General features: G+C 40.2%; 2 protein-coding genes across 2 annotated transcripts; one reads left to right on the forward strand and one right to left on the reverse strand.

Moving 5' to 3' along the window:
* Positions 1-765: 765 nt before the first annotated feature.
* Positions 766-11,554, forward strand: LOC116368205 (zinc finger protein OZF-like). Its single transcript, XM_031819137.1, has 2 exons — positions 766-969; positions 8,032-11,554. The coding sequence occupies exons 1-2, from the start codon at positions 867-869 to the stop codon at positions 9,213-9,215; spliced, it is 1,287 nt and encodes a 428-aa protein (XP_031674997.1). The 5' UTR covers positions 766-866; the 3' UTR covers positions 9,216-11,554.
* Positions 11,555-12,364: 810 nt separating this feature from the next.
* Positions 12,365-20,052, reverse strand: LOC109884136 (zinc finger protein 501-like). Its single transcript, XM_020476130.2, has 3 exons — positions 19,844-20,052; positions 17,839-18,056; positions 12,365-17,225 (listed from the first exon to the last, which is right to left on the reverse strand). Exons 2-3 carry the CDS (start codon positions 18,041-18,043, stop codon positions 16,138-16,140), a joined length of 1,293 nt encoding a protein of 430 aa, XP_020331719.2. The 5' UTR covers positions 18,044-18,056; positions 19,844-20,052; the 3' UTR covers positions 12,365-16,137.
* Positions 20,053-20,574: the final 522 nt, after the last annotated feature.

Consider the following 20,574-nt stretch of genomic DNA (forward strand, 5'->3'; position numbering starts at 1 on the left):
AACATTCACAAGGCTGCAGGGCCAGACGGATTACCAGGACGCGTACTCAGATCTTGCGCTGACCAGCTGGAAAGTGTCTTCACTGACATTTTCAACCCTTCCCTAACCCAATCTGTAATGCAGTGTGGTGCAAGACAAAGGAGCTGATCATGGACTAGAGGAAAAGGAGCAACATCGAGAGCATGCATCACTGCTTGGTATGGCAACTGCTCGGGATCCGACTTCAAGGCGCTACAGAGGGTAGTACTTACGGCACAGTACCTCACTGGGGCTGAGCTCCCTGCCATCCAATAAGTTAATAATAAAGAAGTTATTTCTGTTTTTTATTTTTAATACATTTGCAAGAATGTCATGGGGTATTGTGATGTCATGGGGTATTGTGATGTCATGGGATATTGTGATGTCATGGGGTATTGTGTGTAGATTGATGAGGAAAATAATACATTTGATCCATTTTAGAGTAAGGCTGTAAAACATAACAAAATATGGAAAAAGTCGAAGGGGTCTGAGTACTTTCGAAATGCACTGTATGGGAATTCAGGAAATCTACTATATAGGTTAAGTGCACTTACGATGTGTAATTTAAAGTGTGCACTTCGTGTCAAATGGGAATGAATTTTTGTTGTCAATGCTTAGCTACTTGATCTATTGAAATTAGATCATTGAACAGGAAAAAACATATTATACAGAATAAGAAAGTTCCAGAACTGTCAAGACGATAATTTTTGTGTCTGTTTCTCTTTATTACTACATCAACAGTGAGGACAAATCCAGCCTGCCTCTCTCCTTCCACACTGAGTCCAAATCTTCAGTCACTGGGTCCTGATTGTGACAGTGGAGCCCAGTTTGCACTGCAGGATCCAGAGATGGCATCAGTGAAGCTGGAAGACTGCAGTCAAACACTGGAGCTGAATGTCAACATTAAAGATGAAGAAGAGGAGGAGAAGATTGGTAAATCTGTTAATCATGGTAAAAGCAGGTTCAATCTCTTCTGTAATTCTGACATCACACATCCCTGCCAAACTCCAGACTGCACAGCAATGGTTGTTTTGTAAATTTTTACACTTATATTTGAGTAATTCCGCTCGGGTTGGGATGTAGAATTTGACCATAACCTGAAGGTAGGGAGGGGCTGTTCCCTTTGTTTCTCTGTAGGCACCATGATCTTGTTGTGGATGCGAGCTTCGACTGGAAGCCTGTGCAATGTACACAGGTTGCGACTGGAAGCCTGTGCAATGTACCGAAAGGTTGCAAGATCGAATCCCCGAGCTGCCAAGGTACAAATCTGTCGTCCTGCCCCTGAACAGGCAGTTAACCCACTGTTCCCAGGCCGTCATTGAAAATAAGAGTTTGTTCTTAACTGACTTGCCTGGTTAAATAAAGGTTAAAAAAAATACAAAAAATGTAAAATGAGCTGAGGCCCACTAGAGTTAACAATTATTCATGGGAACTGCAAACTACTTACCCTAAACATCCCCCAAAACTACACGGATGGGAAGCATGTGTGATAAAACCTGCACTCAGAAGCCGACTGTCTAACTCATGAAACTTTAAGACCATGGAAACTGTAGGACCATGGAAACTGTAGGACCATGGAAACTGTAGGACCACCCGTGAAAAGGCCCTTGAGTAAAAGTATTATGAAAAACTGAGCGCTAACCAAGGACCGATGAACCAGTAAGGGAACCAATGTGGTAAAAACCCGTTGCTGGGTAGCCTTCATTTGCAACTAGAAAGTGGTGACTGGTAAAAACCTGTTGCTGGGTAGCCTTCATTTGCAACTAGAAAGTGGTGACTGGGACCAAATCGTTGTTAGTAGGTTAGGATGTTGACACTTGCATAGAGAAGCACTTCCCCGAATAAATTCAGGCAAGGTGAATCCCGGTACATAGAAACTGAAGCAAATGAACAAATTGTTAGAATTATGGAGAAGAAAACCCATGTATTTAACATGAATAGGCTACAGGCAAAGTGACTGAAGCTTAAAGCCACAGTTCTTATTCGGTACATTATTGACGATAGCCACCTTGACACTTGGTTTGCAGCTGGAAGGAGAATATACCATTATGAGATGGGGACTAATGGCCAAGACTGATGCAACAAGATTTTGCAGAAGACATTTTGTTTATAACGAGATGAAATGCAAGTAAAAGTGTAAATACCTAAAATGAGTAAAAGGCAACTAAACTCATAAAGCATGGATGAAATATTACTTTTATCGCTGAAGAATCAATTGATAAAATGGCTGATATTGCAAATCACCACTTGTAAAATAGGCTACGATTATGCATGTAAGCCAACTTAATGTCAGATATGACTGTTGGTGAGAAGAAGAAATAAAGATCCATGATTGCTGGCGATGGCTCTGGGTTCACCTTAGTTCAAGTCCACTCTTATCCAGTTATTAAATAACAATAGAATATGTTTCCAAACACTTCTACGTTAATAATGATGAACTGATTGCTGGCGATGGCTCTGGGTTCACCTTAGTTCAAGTCCACTCCTATCCAGTTATTAAATAAGAATAGAATGTTTCTAAACACTCCATGATTGCTGGCGATGGCTCTGGGTTCACCTTAGTTCAAGTCCACTCCTATCCAGTTATTAAATAACAATAGAATATGTTTCCAAACACTTCTACGTTAATAATGATGAACTGATTGCTGGCGATGGCTCTGGGTTCACCTTAGTTCAAGTCCACTCCTATCCAGTTATTAAATAAGAATAGAATGTTTCTAAACACTCCATGATTGCTGGCGATGGCTCTTGGGTTCACCTTAGTTCGAGTCCACTTATTAAATAAGAATAGAATGTGTTTCTAAACACTTCTACATTAATAATGATGAGTGAGAAAGTAACAGATGCAAAACACATCATACCCCTCCGCCAAAACAAATGCTATCCTCCCCTCTTATTTTAATGGTGAGAGGTTAGCATGTATTGGGGGTATGATATTTGTGTGTCTAACTTTCCCACTCATCATTATTCACAATATACAAGGCTACTATACTAAGCCTGCTAATGATAATGACATTACTTATTATTTTAACGATGATCATAACAATAGTTATAATAATAACAGGAAGAAGGATAGCAAGAGTGGCACAGTGGTCGAAGACACTGCATCTGGTTCGAATCCAGGATGCATCCCATCCGGCTGTGATTGGGAGTCCCATAGGGCGGCGCACAATTGGCCCAGCGTCGTCCCGGGTTTGTAAATAAGAATTTGTTCTTAACTGAGTTCTCTAGTAAAAGAAAAAAGAAAAGGATGGTATTGGAGTGAGAGCTGCATGCGTAGTCTATTGTGTGGCAAACAGGTGCTGTTAGATTACAATATTATATTTCTGACTGTTTGGAACAGTTGTAAACAATACTAAATAAATTATTATAATGTGTTCTAAAGGAAAATTACTGTAAAACCTTTATTACAGCATACCACACATTAACACCTGTATTACAGCATACCACACATTAACACCTGTATTACAGCATACCACACATTAACACCTTTATTACAGCATACCACACATTAACACCTTTATTACAGCATACCACACATTAACACCTGTATTACAACATACCACACATTAACACCTGTATTACAGCATACCACACATTAACACCTGTATTACAGCATACCACACATTAACACCTGTATTACAGCATACCACACATTAACACCTGTATTACAGCATACCACACATTAACACCTTTATTACAGCATACCACACATTAACACCTTTATTACAGCATACCACACATTAACACCTTTATTACAGCATACCACACATTAACACCTTTATTACAGCATACCACACATTAACACCTGTATTACAGCATACCACACATTAACACCTTTATTACAGCATACCACACATTAACACCTGTATTACAGCATACCACACATTAACACCTGTATTACAGCATACCACACATTAAAACCTTTTACAGCATACCACACATTAAAACCTGTATTACAGCATACCACACATTAACACCTTTATTACAGCATACCACACATTAACACCTGTATTACAACATACCACACATTAACACCTGTATTACAGCATACCACACATTAACACCTTTATTACAGCATACCACACATTAACACCTGTATTACAGCATACCACACATTAACACCTGTATTACAGCATACCACACATTAACACCTGTATTACAGCATACCACACATTAACACCTTTATTACAGCATACCACACATTAAAACCTGTATTACAGCATACCACACATTAAAACCTGTATTACAGCATACCACACATTAAAACCTGTATTACAGCATACCACACATTAACACCTGTATTACAGCATACCACACATTAACACCTTTATTACAGCATACCACACATTAACACCTTTATTACAGCATACCACACATTAACACCTTTATTACAGCATACCACACATTAACACCTGTATTACAACATACCACACATTAACACCTGTATTACAGCATACCACACATTAACACCTGTATTACAACATACCACACATTAACACCTGTATTACAGCATACCACACATTAACACCTTTATTACAGCATACCACACATTAAAACCTTTTACAGCATACCACACATTAACACCTGTATTACAACATACCACACATTAACACCTGTATTACAACATACCACACATTAACACCTGTATTACAGCATACCACACATTAACACCTGTATTACAGCATACCACACATTAACACCTGTATTACAGCATACCACACATTAACACCTGTATTACAGCATACCACACATTAACACCTGTATTACAGCATACCACACATTAAAACCTTTTACAGCATACCACACATTAACACCTTTATTACAACATACCACACATTAACACCTGTATTACAACATACCACACATTAACACCTGTATTACAGCATACCACACATTAACACCTTTATTACAACATACCACACATTAACACCTTTATTACAGCATACCACACATTAAAACCTGTATTACAGCATACCACACATTAAAACCTTCTACAGCATAGCACACATTAAAACCTGTATTACAGCATACCACACATTAAAACCTTCTACAGCATAGCACACATTAAAACCTGTATTACAGCATACCACACATTAAAACCTTTTGCAGCATACCACACATTAAAACCTTTATTACAGCATACCACACATTAAAACCTGTATTACAGCATACCACAAAAGAACTGCTCAAATTGGGAAATTGCTTTATCTGACATGTTGCAATTGCGTGAGGCTTGGAGCTCACAGAATCAATAGGCTATCAAACACACTCAAACAGGCAACAGAAGCAGGATCTATCTTCTTTCTGTAAATACAGTGCATTCGGAAAGTATTCAGACCCGTTGACATTTTCCACATTTGGTTAACTTGCATCCTTATTCTAAAATTGATAAAAGTTTTTTCCCCCTCACTTGTCCCGTGTAATGACAATGCGAAAACAGATTAGCTCCCTGGATGCAATTCCTATGGCTTCCACAGGGTGTCAGCAGTCTATGTTCAAGGTTTCAGGCTTGTAACTTCAAAAACCAATAAGAAATATCAGTTTAAGTACAGGGACACAGTCTTGGAAATTTGTATTTGCGCGCGCCATGAAGACAGGACGCACCTTCTAAAGTCGGTTTCCCATTGAACATACTTCTTTCCGTAAGAAATATTATAGTTTGATTACATTTTAGGGTATCTGAGGAGTAAATAGAAATGTATTTTGACTTGTTGAAACAAAGTTTAGGGGTAGATTTTCGGTTTCCTTTCTCTGCATGTTGAACGAGTGGATTACTCAAATCGATGGCGCCAACTAAACTGACTTTTTGGGAAATAAAGAAGGATTATGTCTAACGACACTACATGTTATAGCTGGGACCCTTTGGATGACAAATCAGAGGAAGATTTTCAAAAAGGTAAGTGAATATTTAATCGCTATTTGTGATTTTATGCAACCTGTGCCGGTGGAAAAATATTTTGATGTCGGGGCGCCGTCCTCAAACAATCACATGGCATGTTTTCGCTGTAATGGCTACTGTAAATCGGACAGTGCAGTTAGATTAACAAGAATTTAAGCTTTCAGCTGAAATAAGACACTTATATTTACCTAAATGTTTAATATCCATCATTTTTATGATTATTTATTTGATTTGCGCACCCTCCAGTTTCACCGGAAGTCGTCCAGCTAGCGGGACGCCTAGGGACCTTAAATGCTGCAGACAATTTTTAGTGACCTTCTCCTTCTCTGTGCCTCTATACAATCCTGTCTCTGAGCTCTACGGACAATTCCTTTGACCTCATGGCTTGATTTTTTGTTTTCTTCAATATTTGGAAGGTGTGCTTAATGTTTCATACACATATAATTAATGTGTTTGGGAAAACCATATTCAAGCCAACTAAATTAAAACCAGGTACATTTAACAGTTAGGCTATTGATTTACAGACCTATTTAAGTTGGTTTCCACACTCCTCAAAAATATTGTTTCAGAATCGCAGACAGTGACCGCTATCTAAACGTGGAAGAAAAAGCACATGTTATAAAATAATGTAATTTGTATTAGTGTTGCACCATTGTTCTTACATAGTATAACCATATACAATTTCAGTAGCACATGTCTTAGTGATGTACTATGCCATCCCTATGGCCTCCGCAATGGATTAGTCCACCCAGACAGGAGCCAAACAGTCTTGTGCGCCATGAGCAAATGAATCTATTTGCGACTGTTCGACTGCTACCATACACATCATGTATGGTTCACACTCTCCTTCATCCCCTGGAACCTTCCAGTGCTTATAGCACTCTATGCCATATGGCCTCAAATTGTACTGTTCTGTTTTTCTCATTACACCCTTTCAATATTGGAAATATTACATTTGATTCATCCACTGTCGAGGAGAGAAAAGCATGGTCTACTCCACGGCACCCCCATATGCCATGTCTTGAAATATGCAGATAGACAGATTCAAAGTAAATTTACATTGTAAAACTTCTGCCAACTTTCTAACTCCGCCCATAACTTTTTAAATGTATTGCACTCCAAGAAGGCGTGGATTATTGAGTCATCGTTAGTTTTACACTTAAGACATGGGGAGCAGCCATTGGTGGGCCTGCGAGGGCATAGGCCCACCCACTTGGAAGCTTGGCCCAAAACATCTTAATGAGTTTCTCCCCACAAAAGGGCTGTATTACAGACCGAAATACTCCTCAGTTTCATCAGCTGTCCGGGTGGCTGGTCTCAGACGATCCCACATGTGAAGAAGCTGGCGTGGTTACACATGGTCTGCGGTTGTGAGGCCGATTGGACATGCGGGCCAAATTCTCAACAATGATGTTGGAGGTGGCTTATGATAGAGAAATTAACATTAAATTCTCTGGCAACTGCTTTGGTGGACATTCCTGCAGTCAGCATGCTAATTGCACGCTCCCTCAAAACTTGAAACGTCTGTGGTGGTGTTGTGACAAAACTGCACATTTTAGTGGCATTTTGTCCCCAGCTGAAGGTGCACCTGTGTAATGATCATGTTGTTTAATCAGCTTCTTGATATGTCACACCTGTTAGGTGGACGGATTATTTTGGCAATGGAGAAATGCTCACTAACAAAGATGTAAAACATTTTGAGAAATAGTATTTTTGTGAATATGAAACATTTCTGGGATATTTTATTTCAGCTCACCTTTCGACCAACACTTTACATGTTGCATTTATATAGACCACAAGCCAGACTGTTACCCACTTTTAGAATAGATGTATTCCCCGTTTGGATTGTACAGTCTACTGATGAGTTCATATGTTACTGGTACAGCCAGAAGAGGACTGGCCACCCCTCAGAGCCTGGTTCCTCCTTTCTAGGGAGTTTTTCCTAGCCAATGTGCTTCTACATCTGCATTGCTTGCTCTTTGAGGGTTTAAGCTGGATATATTTTAAAGCACTTTGTGAAAACTGCTGATGTAAAAAGGGCTTCATAAAATACATTTGATTGACATGTGTATCACACCAACTGATTGGTTCTTCTGATGTTCTTCACACAGGAGACCATGTTGAGACATTCTCTACATCCAGAGAGCAACAGCAGGAAGATCACAGAGCTAACAGGTCTCACCACTGCCCACATTGTGAGGAGATTTTCCCAATTCTATCAAATCTAAAAATACACCTAAAAATACACACAGGAGATAATCTGTATCCCTGTACTGACTGTGGGAAGAGATTCACGACATCACAGGCTCTAACAGCTCATCAGAAAGTGCACACTGGAGAGAAGCCATACTTCTGCTTTGTCTGTGGGGAGAGTTTCTCTCAACAGGGCCATCTAAAAACCCACCATCGAATACACACAAGAGAGAAGCCATACTCCTGCTTTGACTGTGGGGAGAGTTTCTCTCAACAGGGCCACCTAAAAACCCACCAACGAATACACACAGGAGAGAAGCCTTACTCCTGCTCTGACTGTGGAAAGAGTTTCTCTCAACTGGGCAGCTTAAAAACACACCAACGTATACACACAGGAGAGAAGCCTTACTCCTGCTCTTACTGTGGGGAGTGTTTCTCTCAACTGGGCAACTTAAAAACACACAAACGTATACACACAGGAGAGAAGCCTTTCTCCTGCACTGACTGTGGGAAGAGCTTCACAACATCACAAGCTCTGACAGTTCATCAGAGAGTGCACACTGGAGAGAAGCCTTATTACTGCTCTGAATGTGGAAAGAGTTTCTCCCAATTGGATATGTTAAAATGTCACCAACGAATACATACAGGAGAGAAGCCTTACTCCTGCTCTGACTGTGGTAAGAGTTTCTCTCAACTGGGCAACTTAGAAGCACACCAACGTATACACACAGGAGAGAAGCCTTACTCCTGCTCTGAGTGTGGGAAGTGCTTCACAACATCAGCTGAGCTAAAGGTTCATAAAAGATCACACACAGGAGAGAAGCCTTACACCTGTTCTGACTGTAGAAAGAGTTTCTCCCGATTGGATATGTTAAAATGTCATCAGCGAATACATACAGGAGAGAAGCCTTATTCCTGCTCTGACTGTGGAAAAAGGTTCTCCCAACTGGGCAACTTAGAAGCGCACCAACGTATACACACAGGAGAGAAGCCTTACTCCTGCTCTGACTGTGGGAAGAGTTTCTCCCGATTGGATACCTTAAAACGCCACAAATGTATACATAAAGGGCAGAAGCCTCATCAGTTCTCTCAGACCAGCTAAGAATTAAAGTCACTCCATCACTTAAAGATGCACTATGTAGAAATCACTCCACCATTTCCTGCATGTTAAAATTGCAATAGTTCTAATAGCCTCCAGTTTGTGACAAAATAAGCAGTCATTGTGTAGTGAATCATTGTACCATCTAAACCGCTGTGAAATATATTTTCCATTATCAAAATATTGTATTTTCAGCTGTTGTACAAAAATGGAAGTAAAAAACAAAACTTCAGAAACGGGAAGCATAGAAATAGTGCACATAGAACAGATCTACTGCTTCTTAGACCAAGAGAAGCCTTACTCCTTGTCTGACTGTGGAAAAGGCCTCCACTGGGGAAAAGCTTGTGTGTACTGCACTGCCTGTGGGAATATTTTGTCTCTATTGGACACCTTAGCTAGGCTTGGGTGTTATCCAGATTGTCATACCTTCATACTGACCTTGTGCCATACCATAATATTAGGTAACTGCACGCAAAAATATATATTTATATATTTTAGACAGCATATAATAGACAGCATCCAGGAGAAGTTAGCTAACTAACTACTAAATTAGCAAACCAAATGCACAACTGCAGAGCATTTAGCACATTTTAGACTGTTAACTTAAAGGGATATTCCTCATATCCAGCACCACCCCAACATCAACATGTGAATATTGCGTGTTTCTGTAGTAAAAAAAGATTGAGGAAGATAAGTGTTTCTAATGACATCATGGGTGGGCATCGTGTGATTTTTGACCAATTTACGAGGAGGCATTGCCTACTAATTGGTTGATGATGTCATTTTCACGTGTTGATGTTTGGTTGGTGCTTCCTTTCCCTTTAATAGAGCTAGTTATAAGATATTATATATTTGTCACATATATGTACCGACAGATGTAGCCTATTGAATATTATAAAATATGCATTAAATGCATCCTCCAATTGTAAAGTCTGTCTATGCCCATACAGAAGACAGTGTTGAGAGCAACAGCATGAAGAGAGCAAAGAGGTCTCACCACCGCCAGTTCTCTCAGAACAGTTAAGATTAGAGTCATAAAATAAGTTGTAACAGTAAATTGGATCAAATGAAGAAAGTGTAGAACACTATTGTAATCCTATTGTTTCTCACTGTGAGAGAACAATGCAGAGGAAAGGGAGCGTTCTAGAATGTTAGCCTCTTTACTTTACATATCACTGTGCACCTTGTCTGTTTTGGTGTGTTTTGTTAGCTTCTAATGTAAAGATATTGAGATGACCTTGGATTTTCACTTAGTGTTAAATATCTTCTGTAAAGCTTCTCATTTTAAAAACAAACAGTTTATAGTTTAACAGTTGATGTGGTGGTACTGCTTCCCTCTCAGTCTGGTCTGACTCTTTCTGTAGGGAGAATTTCAACTGGTCAGCTTAAAAACACACCCACTGTATACACACAGGAGAGAAGCCTTACTCCTGCTCTTTGGACGGCTGGGCGTATAACACGAACATCTAGCAACCCAAAGGTTTCATGTTTGAATCTCATCACAGATGACTTTAGCTTATTTGAGCTAATATGCAACTTTGCAATGTCTTACTACTTTTTAGATACTACTTAGCATGCCGCTCCTTAGCATGTTAGCTTAGCATGCCACTCCTTAGCATGTGAGCTTAGCATGCCGCTACTTAGCATGTTAGCTTAGCATGCCGCTCCTTAGCATGTTAGCTTAGCATGCCGCTCCTTAGCATGTTAGCTTAGCATGCCGCTCCTTAGCATGTTAGCAAACCCTCCCCCCAAAAGTTTTTCCCCTAACCCTAAACTTAACCCAAAGCATAGCCACCTAGCTAGCATTAGCAACAATAAATTGTAATTCGTAACAAATTGAACATTTGTAACATATTTTACAAATTCCAATTCATAACATATCATATAAATTGTAATTTATACGTCCTACAATTTGTATTCTACATTACATGACCAAAAGCATGTGGACACCTGCGCATCGAACATCTCATTCCAAAAACATGGGTATTAATATGGAGTTGGTCCCCCTTTTGCAGCTATAACAGGCTCTTCCCGGGAAGGCTTTCCACCAGATGTTGGAACACTTGCTTTCATTCAGGTTGTCCCTCTGCAGTTCTCTGTGGGAATGAAATAGACACTATGTATCAGATAGAGATGATCAGTTTTCAGCATTAGTTTGGGGGGATTATTTTTGCTATTAAACAACTGTTTAATGATACACAGGTTATGAAACAACTACATGTGTTTATTAAGTTATCTTTTAAAAGCAGATTTGTTTTAGTCATTGATAATGAATGTGTTTGGATAATTGCATAAGTTAAGTTTATTGATCTGCCAATGAAAAATAAAGTTACATGAATATGTACTGGTCAACCTCTTCTTCTCTTTAGTATTCAGTTCTTCATATGAGATCTGACAGTATGAATGGTTCTTATGGTTGTATTCAGTTCTTCATATTCGATCTGACAGTATGAATGGTTCTTATGGTTGTATTCAGTTCTTCATATTAGATCTGACAGTATGAATAGTTCTTATGGTTGTATTCAGTTCTTCATATTAGATCTGACAGTATGAATGGTTCTTATGGTTGTATTCAGTTCTTCATATTAGATCTGACACTGAATGGTTCTTATGGTTGTATTCAGTTCTTCATATTAGATCTGACAGTATGAATGGTTCTTATGGTTGTATTCAGTTCTTCATATTAGATCTGACAGTATGAATGGTTCTTATGGGCTGAGAGACTAGAGTGTTTTGTATGACTACAGTCATGAGTTCTCTCTGACCCTGTGATGTCACCAGGACAGAACCACATGTCTCTATCCCACTCCAGGCCAGGTGGCAGTGATGCACATTTAACGTTGGTCTGAACACCACCAATAAACACCAAGCAAGAAGAACGCACTCTCAGTGATCATGCCCCCTCCCCACGCTCCAAAGCAATCGAGAGCAATAGTCTTTTTGTAGGCACTAAAAGAAGGTCTATGGTAAACACAGGCTTAGGAGATCTTATACGTTTTGTTCTATGAGTTCATCATCAGCTAACATCACTTTTTTTTGCATTTTGCTAGTTATGTATCACATAAAGCACAAATGCTTCATAATTCATACAGGTCATGTTAAATGACTGATATGATCTCGTAGAACAAAAACATATAAGATCTCCTAAGCCTGTGTTAACCTCAGACTTTATTTCCTGGATTCATCCCAAACCATATTCTTTCCCCATTGAGATGGCTCAACTCATTTCCAGTCTTTAGGACCACATGCTGGTGAGTTCTATAAAAGATCACACGGCGAGTGCACACAATCAAACATTTGTAAGTACTTTTAATCCAACAAAATGATGAATACACTTGGTTTCATTGCACAATATAATTTTTATTGAACTGTTATTTAATAAGAAACACATGTAAGTATTTTCTACTGCAAAACATCTATTTGTGTGCATTGTAGCAATTACTGGTGGCTAGCAAATTGGCTTGTCCCCATGGTGATGTGTAAAGGTGTAGTCACATGTTTTGAGTAGACAAACATGTCAATTAGAAATTAACATTGTATTTTCTGTATAGATAACCCAAAAAACAAAGGTTGACGGCACAAATTCATGTAGAATGTTTATTTTTCATTAGCAGATAAATTAATTTCATTACAGTTATCCAAATGTATTAATGATCAATTACTATAATAATGAATCTAGTTTTAAAAGACAATTTAATAAACAGGGAAGTCGTTTCATAGCCTGTGTATCATTAAACAAAAGTCATTATGTAGTAAAAAAGAGAATCCACCCAAAGTAATGGTGAAAACTGATCATCACACCATCTCTATCTGATACATGTGTCTCCTAGCTCATTCCCACAGAGAACTGATCATCACACCATCTCTATCTGATACATGTGTCTCCTAGCTCATTCCCACAGAGAACTGATCATCACACCATCTCTATCTGATACATGTGTCTCCTAGCTCATTCCCACAGAGAACTGATCATCACACCATCTCTATCTGATACATGTGTCTCCTAGCTCATTCCCACAGAGAACTGATCATCACACCATCTCTATCTGATACATGTGTCTCCTAGCTCATTCCCACAGAGAACTGATCATCACACCATCTCTATCTGATACATGTGTCTACTAGCTCATTCCCACAGAGAACTGATCATCACACCATCTCTATCTGATACATGTGTCTCCTAGCTCATTCCCACAGAGAACTGATCATCACACCATCTCTATCTGATACATGTGTCTCCTAGCTCATTCCCACAGAGAACTGATCATCACACCATCTCTATCTGATACATGTGTCTACTAGCTCATTCCCACAGAGAACTGATCATCACACCATCTCTATCTGATACATGTGTCTACTAGCTCATTCCCACAGAGAACTGATCATCACACCATCTCTATCTGATACATGTGTCTACTAGCTCATTCCCACAGAGAACTGATCATCACACCATCTCTTTCTGATACATGTGTCTACTAGCTCACTCCCAACAGAGAACTGCAGAGGGAGAACTTGGTGTCAGAGCAAAACCATACCACTCAATTTAGTATGATACAGTATGTTATGTTACATTGGCCTATGAATGTAATACGATTTCTAAGATGTATGAATTACAATTCGTACAATATGTTACGAATTTGCGATGCGTATGATATTTTACAAATTCCAATTTGTTGTTGCAAACATTAATTAACATGCTAAGTACACTATATATACACACAAAATAGTGGATTTGGCTACTTCAGCCACACCCGTTGCTGACAGGAGTATAAAATCGAGCACACGGCCATGCAATCTCCATCTCCATAGACAAACATTGGAAGTAGAATGGCCTTACTGATACTGAAGAGCTCAGTGACTTTCAATGTGGCACCGTCATAGGATGCCACTTTTCCAACAAGTCAGTTCGTCATGTTTCTTCCTTGCTAGAGCTGCCCTGTTCAACTGTAAGTGCTGTTATTATGAAAACATCTAGGAGCAACAACGGCTCAACCACAAAGTGGTAAGCCACACAAGCTCAAAGAACGGGACCACAGAGAGCTGAAGCGCTTAGCACGTAAAAATCGCCTGTCCTATCGAGTTCCAAACTGCTTCTGGAAGCAACAGCAGCAGAAGAACTGTTCATCGGGAGCTTCATGAAATGGGTTTCCATGGCCGAGTAGCCGCACACAAGACTAAGATCACCATGCGCAATGCCAAGCATTGGCTGGAGGGGTATAAAGCTCGCCGCTATTGGACTCTGAAGCAGTGTAAACGTGTTGTCTGGAGTTATGAATCACTCTTCATCATCTGGCAGTCCCACAGAAAAATCTGTGTTTGGTGAATGCCAGGCAAACGCTACCAGCCCCAATGCATAGTGCCAACTGTAAAGTTTGGTGGAGGAATAATGGTGTGGGGCTGTTTTTCATGGTTCGGGCTAGGCTCCATAGTTCCAGTGAAGGGAAATCTTAACGCTACAGCATACAATGACATTATAGATCACTCTGTGCTGCCAACTTTGGCACCAGTTTGGGGAAGGCCCTTTCCTGTTTCAATATGACAATACCCCCGAGCACAAATACACGTCCATACAGAAATGGTGTCAAAAACGGTTTGAAAGAACTTGACTGGCCTGCACAGAGCCCTGATCTCAACCCCATCGAACACCTTTGGGATGAATTGGAATATCGACTGCGAGCCAGGCCTAATCACCCAACATCAGTGCCCAACCTCACTAATGCTCTTGTGTCTGAATGGAAGCACGTTCCCGTAGCAATGTTACAACTTCTAGTGGAAAGCCTTCCCACAAGAGTGGGGGCTGTTACAGCAGCAAAAGGGGGACCAGGTCCATATTAAGGTCCATGATTTTGGAATGAGATGTTCCACGAGCAGGTGTACACATACTTTTGTCCATGTAGTGTAGTTGGAAAAGGTGCTTATTAGTTCAAATGCTAAAATTGTCCATGATGAGATTCGAACGTGAAACCTTTGGGTTGCAATACGTTCATGTTATATGCCTTTGGGTTGCAATACGTTCATGTTATATGCCTTTGGGTTGCAAGACGTTCATGTTATATGCCTTTGGGTTGCAAGACGTTCATGTTATATGCCTTTGGGTTGCAAGACGTTCATGTTATATGCCTTTGGGTTGCAAGACGTTCATGTTATATGCCTTTGGGTTGCAAGACGTTCATGTTATATGCCTTTGGGTTGCAAGACGTTCATGTTATATGCCTTTGGGTTGCAAGACGTTCATGTTATATGCCTTTGGGTTGCAAGACGTTCATGTTATATGCCTTTGGGTTGCAAGACGTTCATGTTATATGCCTTTGGGTTGCAAGACGTTCATGTTATATGCCTTTGGGTTGCAAGACGTTCATGTTATATGCCTTTGGGTTGCAAGACGTTCATGTTATATGCCTTTGGGTTGCAAGACGTTCATGTTATATGCCTTTGGGTTGCAAGACGTTCATGTTATATGCCTTTGGGTCGCAAGACGTTCATGTTATATGCCTTTGGGTCGCAAGACGTTCATGTTATATGCCTTTGGGTTGCAAGACGTTCATGTTATATGCCTTTGGGTTGCAAGACGTTCATGTTATATGCCTTTGGGTTGCAAGACGTTCATGTTATATGCCTTTGGTTTGCAAGACGTTCATGTTATATGCAGACCCATCTATCCACCCGACCAACCACCCTCCTTTTGTTTTGTCTTAAAGGGAAATTTCTTCATATTCATCATCTCCAGCACCACCACAACATCAACACATGTGCAAATGGTGCATTAAAAAAAGGATAGACTTTCCAATGACATGATTCTGTAACGCACTCTTTCCTCTTCACAGTTCCCTCAGTGAGAAACAATATGATTACAATAGAGTAACACTATCTTAATGTTACCACTTCTTTTATGAGATGAGGATTAATTGATGGAGTGACTTTAATCTTAGCTGGTCTGAGAGAAGTGATGTGAATTCTCTCCTTTACGGATACATTGATGTGTTTTTAAGGTAGCCAATCGGGTGAAACTCTTCCCACAGTCAGAGCAGTAGTAAGGCTTCTCTCCTGTGTGTCTTCTTTGATGAACTTTTAGCTCAGTTGATGTTGTGAAGCACTTCCCACAGTCAGAGCAGGAGTAAGGCTTCTCTCCTTTATGTATACGTTGGTGTGTTTTTAAGTTGCTCTGATTTGAAAAACTCTTCCCACAGTCAGAGCACGCGTAAGGCTTCTCTCCTGTGTGTATACGTTGGTGTGACTTTAAGCCACTCTGTTGAAAAAAATTCCTCCCACAGTCAGAGCAGTAGTAAGGCTTCTCTCCTGTGTGTATTCGCTGGTGACATTTTAAGTGGCCCTGTTGAGAGAAACTCTTCCCACAGTCAGTGCAGCAGTAAGGCTTCTCTCCTGTGTGTGTTCTCCGATGAACTCTTAGCTCAACTGATCTTGTGAAACATTTTCCACAATCAGAGCAGAAGTAATGCTTCTCTCCTGTATGTATAAGTTGGTGTGACTTTAAGCTGCTCTGCTGAGAGAAAATCGCCCCACAATCAGAGCAGTAGTAAGGCTTCTCTCCTGTGTGTACACGTTGGTGTTTTTTTAAGCTGCTTGATGAGGTGAAACTCTTCCCACAGGCAGAGCAGGAGTAAGGCTTCTCTCCTGTGTGCATACGTTGGTGTGTTTTTAAGCTGCTCTGTTGAGAGAAACTCTCCCCACAGTCAGAGCAGGAGTAAGGCTTCTCTCCTGTATGTATACGTTGGTGTGTTTTTAAGTTGCTCTGATGCGAGAAACTCTCCCCACAGTCAGAACAGGAGTAAGGTTTTTCTCCAGTGTGCACTCGCCGATGAACTGTCAGAGCCTGTGATGTTGTGAAACTCTTCCCACAGTCAGTGCAGGAATACAGATTATCTCCTGTGTGTATTTTTAACTTTGATAGAATTGGGAAAATCTCCTCACAATGTGGGCATTGGTGAGACCTCTTAGCTCTGTGATCTTCCTGCTGTTGCTCTCTGGATGTAGAGAATGTCTCAACATGGTCTCCTGTGTGAACAACATCATAAGAACCAGTCAGTTGGGGTGATATACACATGGCTTCATAAGGCTGTACAATAAAGGGAATAAAACTATTAGGGATGTCCCGACAAAAAAAATTATCCTGGTCGACCGAGTCTTTATTTTTTTCGACCAATCGTTCCCTAGTCAATATATGTGTTGAAATAAAATCAACTATATGGAGGCTACTGAGCTTGTCTGATGCTTTAAGCGCTGCGATTAAAAATGAAGACACATAAAATACTCAAGAGGGAGCTAGATTTTTTGTAGAAACAGACTTCGCTCACTTGCAATTTTTTATTTGACGGTGAGTCAAGACAATCAGAAATATTATCAGATTCACTCAGACAAATGTCTAGTGTGTCTCCATGGGGTCTCAGTCCTAAAAGCTGTTCAGCAGTTGAAGGCAAAAAGGGGTGAATATTATGAGTCATATCATCCTCCACTCACTATCACAAGGGTTAGTAACTACACAGACTCATTTCATAGAACTTGTTCAAGGATGTCTGATGTCAGATGTCAGATTTACAGAATTACACCTATCAATAACTTATGGAGGTCTAACTTATGAAGATAACTTATAGACAGAACCTGCTCTTACCATCGTAAACAGATTCCCCAATCTTCTCCTCCTCTTCTTCATCTTTAATGTTGACATTCAGCTCCAGTGTTTGACTGCAGTCTTCCAGCTTCACTGATGCCATTTCTGGATCCTGCAGTGCAAACTGGGCTCCACTGTCACAATCAGGACCCAGTGACTGTAGATTGGGTTTGTCCTCACTTTTGATGTTACCGGCCTCAGACATAATCGGAGTTGGCCTGTAGTAATGAAGAGAAAATGGCCCACCCAAAAGTTATTGTCTTGAGAGTTCTGGTACTTTCTTTATTCTCAAAAAATGATATTAGATCAGGTAGCTAAACATTGAAAACAAACCATTTATTAATTTCACATAAGACAAAGTGCACACTTTAAATTACAGTGCACATAACCTATAGTAGATTTCCTAAATTCACATACAGTGGGGCAAAAAAGTATTTAGTCAGCCACCAATTGTGCAAGTTCTCCCACTTAAGAAGATGAGAGGCCTGTAATTTTCATCATAGCTACACTTAAACTATGACAGACAAAATGAGAAGAATTTTTTTTCCAGAAAATCATATTTGTAGGATTTTTTATGAATTTATTTGCAAATTATGGTGGAAAATAAGTATTTGGTCAATAACAAAAGTCTATCTCACTACTTTGTTATATACCCTTTGTTGGCAATGACAGAGGTCAAATGTTTTCTGTAAGTCTTCACAAGGTTTTCACACACTGTTGCTGGTATTTTGGCCCATTCCTCCATGCAGATCTCCTCTAGAGTAGTGATGTTTTGGGGCTGTTGCTGGGCAACACGGACTTTCAACCTCCAAAGATTTTCTATGGGGTTGAGATCTGGAGACTGGCTAGGCCTCTCCAGGACCTTGAAATGCTTCTTACGAAGCCACTCCTTCGTTGCCCGGGCGGTGTGTTTGGGATCATTGTCATGCTGAAAGACCCAGCCATGTTTCATCTTCAATGCCCTTGCTGATGGAAGGAGGTTTTCACTCAATCTCACGATACATGGCCCCATTCATTCTTTCCTTTACACGAATCAGTCTTCCTGGTCCCTTTGCAGAAAAACAGCCCTCATGATGTTTCCACCCCCATGCTTCACAGTAGGTACTGTGTTCTTTGGATGCAACTCCGCATTCTTTGTCCTCCAAACACAATGAGTTGAGTTTTTACCAACAAGTTATATTTTGGTTTCATCTGACCATATGACATTCTCCCAATCTTCTCTGGATCATCCAAATGCTCTCTAGCAAACTTCAGACGGGCCTGGACATGTACTGGCTTAAGCAGGGGTACACGTCTGGCACTGCAGGATTTGAGTCCCTGGCGGCGTAATCAACCACAGTTGATTTCTTCAAACCAAGCTGCTTACCTATTGCAGATTCAGTCTTCCCAGCCTGGTGCAGGTCTATAATTTTGTTTCTGGTGTCCTTTGACAGCTCTTTGGTCTTCAAAACCTTTACATGTTTAGTGTTGCTTAGTCCAAATGTGAAATTATTCCACTATTTTGTATCAGTTTGCATCAATTTCAATGAGGGCCTTTTATGTTGAGGGAGAACCAACAATTGTGGCTAATTGTTATTCTGGCTAGCTTCACATAGCAAGGGACAAGCGGGTACCATGGCTGCTTCCAGGAGGAGGACGGAGACGTTGGCCACATTCCGATAGAAATGTATTATGTAGAACAAACATGCCTCTGATTCGAAGGAATCATGTCAGTTCTATTCCGGCCATTTCTGTCTGCAACTTTCCACAACGTTTTTATACTGAACATCCCCAGGCGAACACAACTGAGTTCTGTATGAACCTGGAAAGCCTCACAAATGAACGTGTGATGGACACCGCTCCGTGTGCTTGTAAAATATTTTTTATCGCGTTCTTCACTCACTCGTTTTGACACGAGAAATTACACAAAACCTTTCCCAAACGTGATAATATCTTATACGTTGTGTTATCTAATACGTTATGACGCTCTTTCGCTATTAGACAGTTTAAACGTGCTATTACATACCTGTAGTAATAAAACGAAACTCACAACACCGTTCTGTTGTTTTCTTTACTCCGAAGAATGGTGGCAGGCAACCCGGAACTTCCTGTTTCCCACTACCGTAGTGCAACAACGACATGTATTGGACTAACTACTGCTGAACATTACATATGCATTGTAGATGGTCTCTGTGGAAGGCCACAGAGATAATGCCAGTTGAATAATGTTTACATATCTTGCATTACTCATCTCATACGTATGTATTCTATAATATCTATTGCATCTTAGCCTATGCCACTCTGACAGCTTATCCATATATTCATATATATTCTTATTCCATTCCTTTACTTAGATTTGTGTGTATTAGGTATTTGTTGTGGAATTGCTAGATATTACTTGCTAGATATTGCTGCACAGTCGGAACTAGAAGCACAAGCATTTCGTTACACTCGCAATAACATCTGTTAACCATGTGTATGTGATCAATAACATCTTATTTGGAAGATGAAGAACCTCATCTACCCGAGCCACGGCCTGTTCCCCCTGCTACCATGTAGCAAGCAGAGACGGTACAGGTGCATCAAAGCTGGTACCAAGAGAATGAAACCGCTTCTATCTCCAGCCCATAAGACTGTTGAACAGTCATCCCTGATTTGATTTAGAGAATATTGGTGACTAGTAAATTGGCTTGTCCCAGTGTGTAGAGGTGTCGTGACACGTATTGAGTAGATAAATACAGATATTTGTTGGAATGT

Source organism: Oncorhynchus kisutch, unplaced genomic scaffold (genome assembly GCF_002021735.2).
Source record: "Oncorhynchus kisutch isolate 150728-3 unplaced genomic scaffold, Okis_V2 scaffold1877, whole genome shotgun sequence".
Taxonomy (NCBI): domain Eukaryota; kingdom Metazoa; phylum Chordata; class Actinopteri; order Salmoniformes; family Salmonidae; genus Oncorhynchus; species Oncorhynchus kisutch.

Bases quoted from the DNA above. Each gene is read 5' to 3' on its own strand.
- LOC116368205 (XM_031819137.1), top strand. From the start codon at position 867: ATGGCATCAGTGAAGCTGGAAGACTGCAGTCAAACACTGGAGCTGAAT. The intron at 970-8,031 runs GTAAAAGCAGGT...TTCTTCACACAG, and splicing joins TGGTAAATCTGTTAATCATG to GAGACCATGTTGAGACATTC.
- LOC109884136 (XM_020476130.2), bottom strand. From the start codon at position 18,043: ATGTCTGAGGCCGGTAACATCAAAAGTGAGGACAAACCCAATCTACAG. The intron at 17,226-17,838 runs GTAAGAGCAGGT...TTGTTCACACAG, and splicing joins TGGGGAATCTGTTTACGATG to GAGACCATGTTGAGACATTC.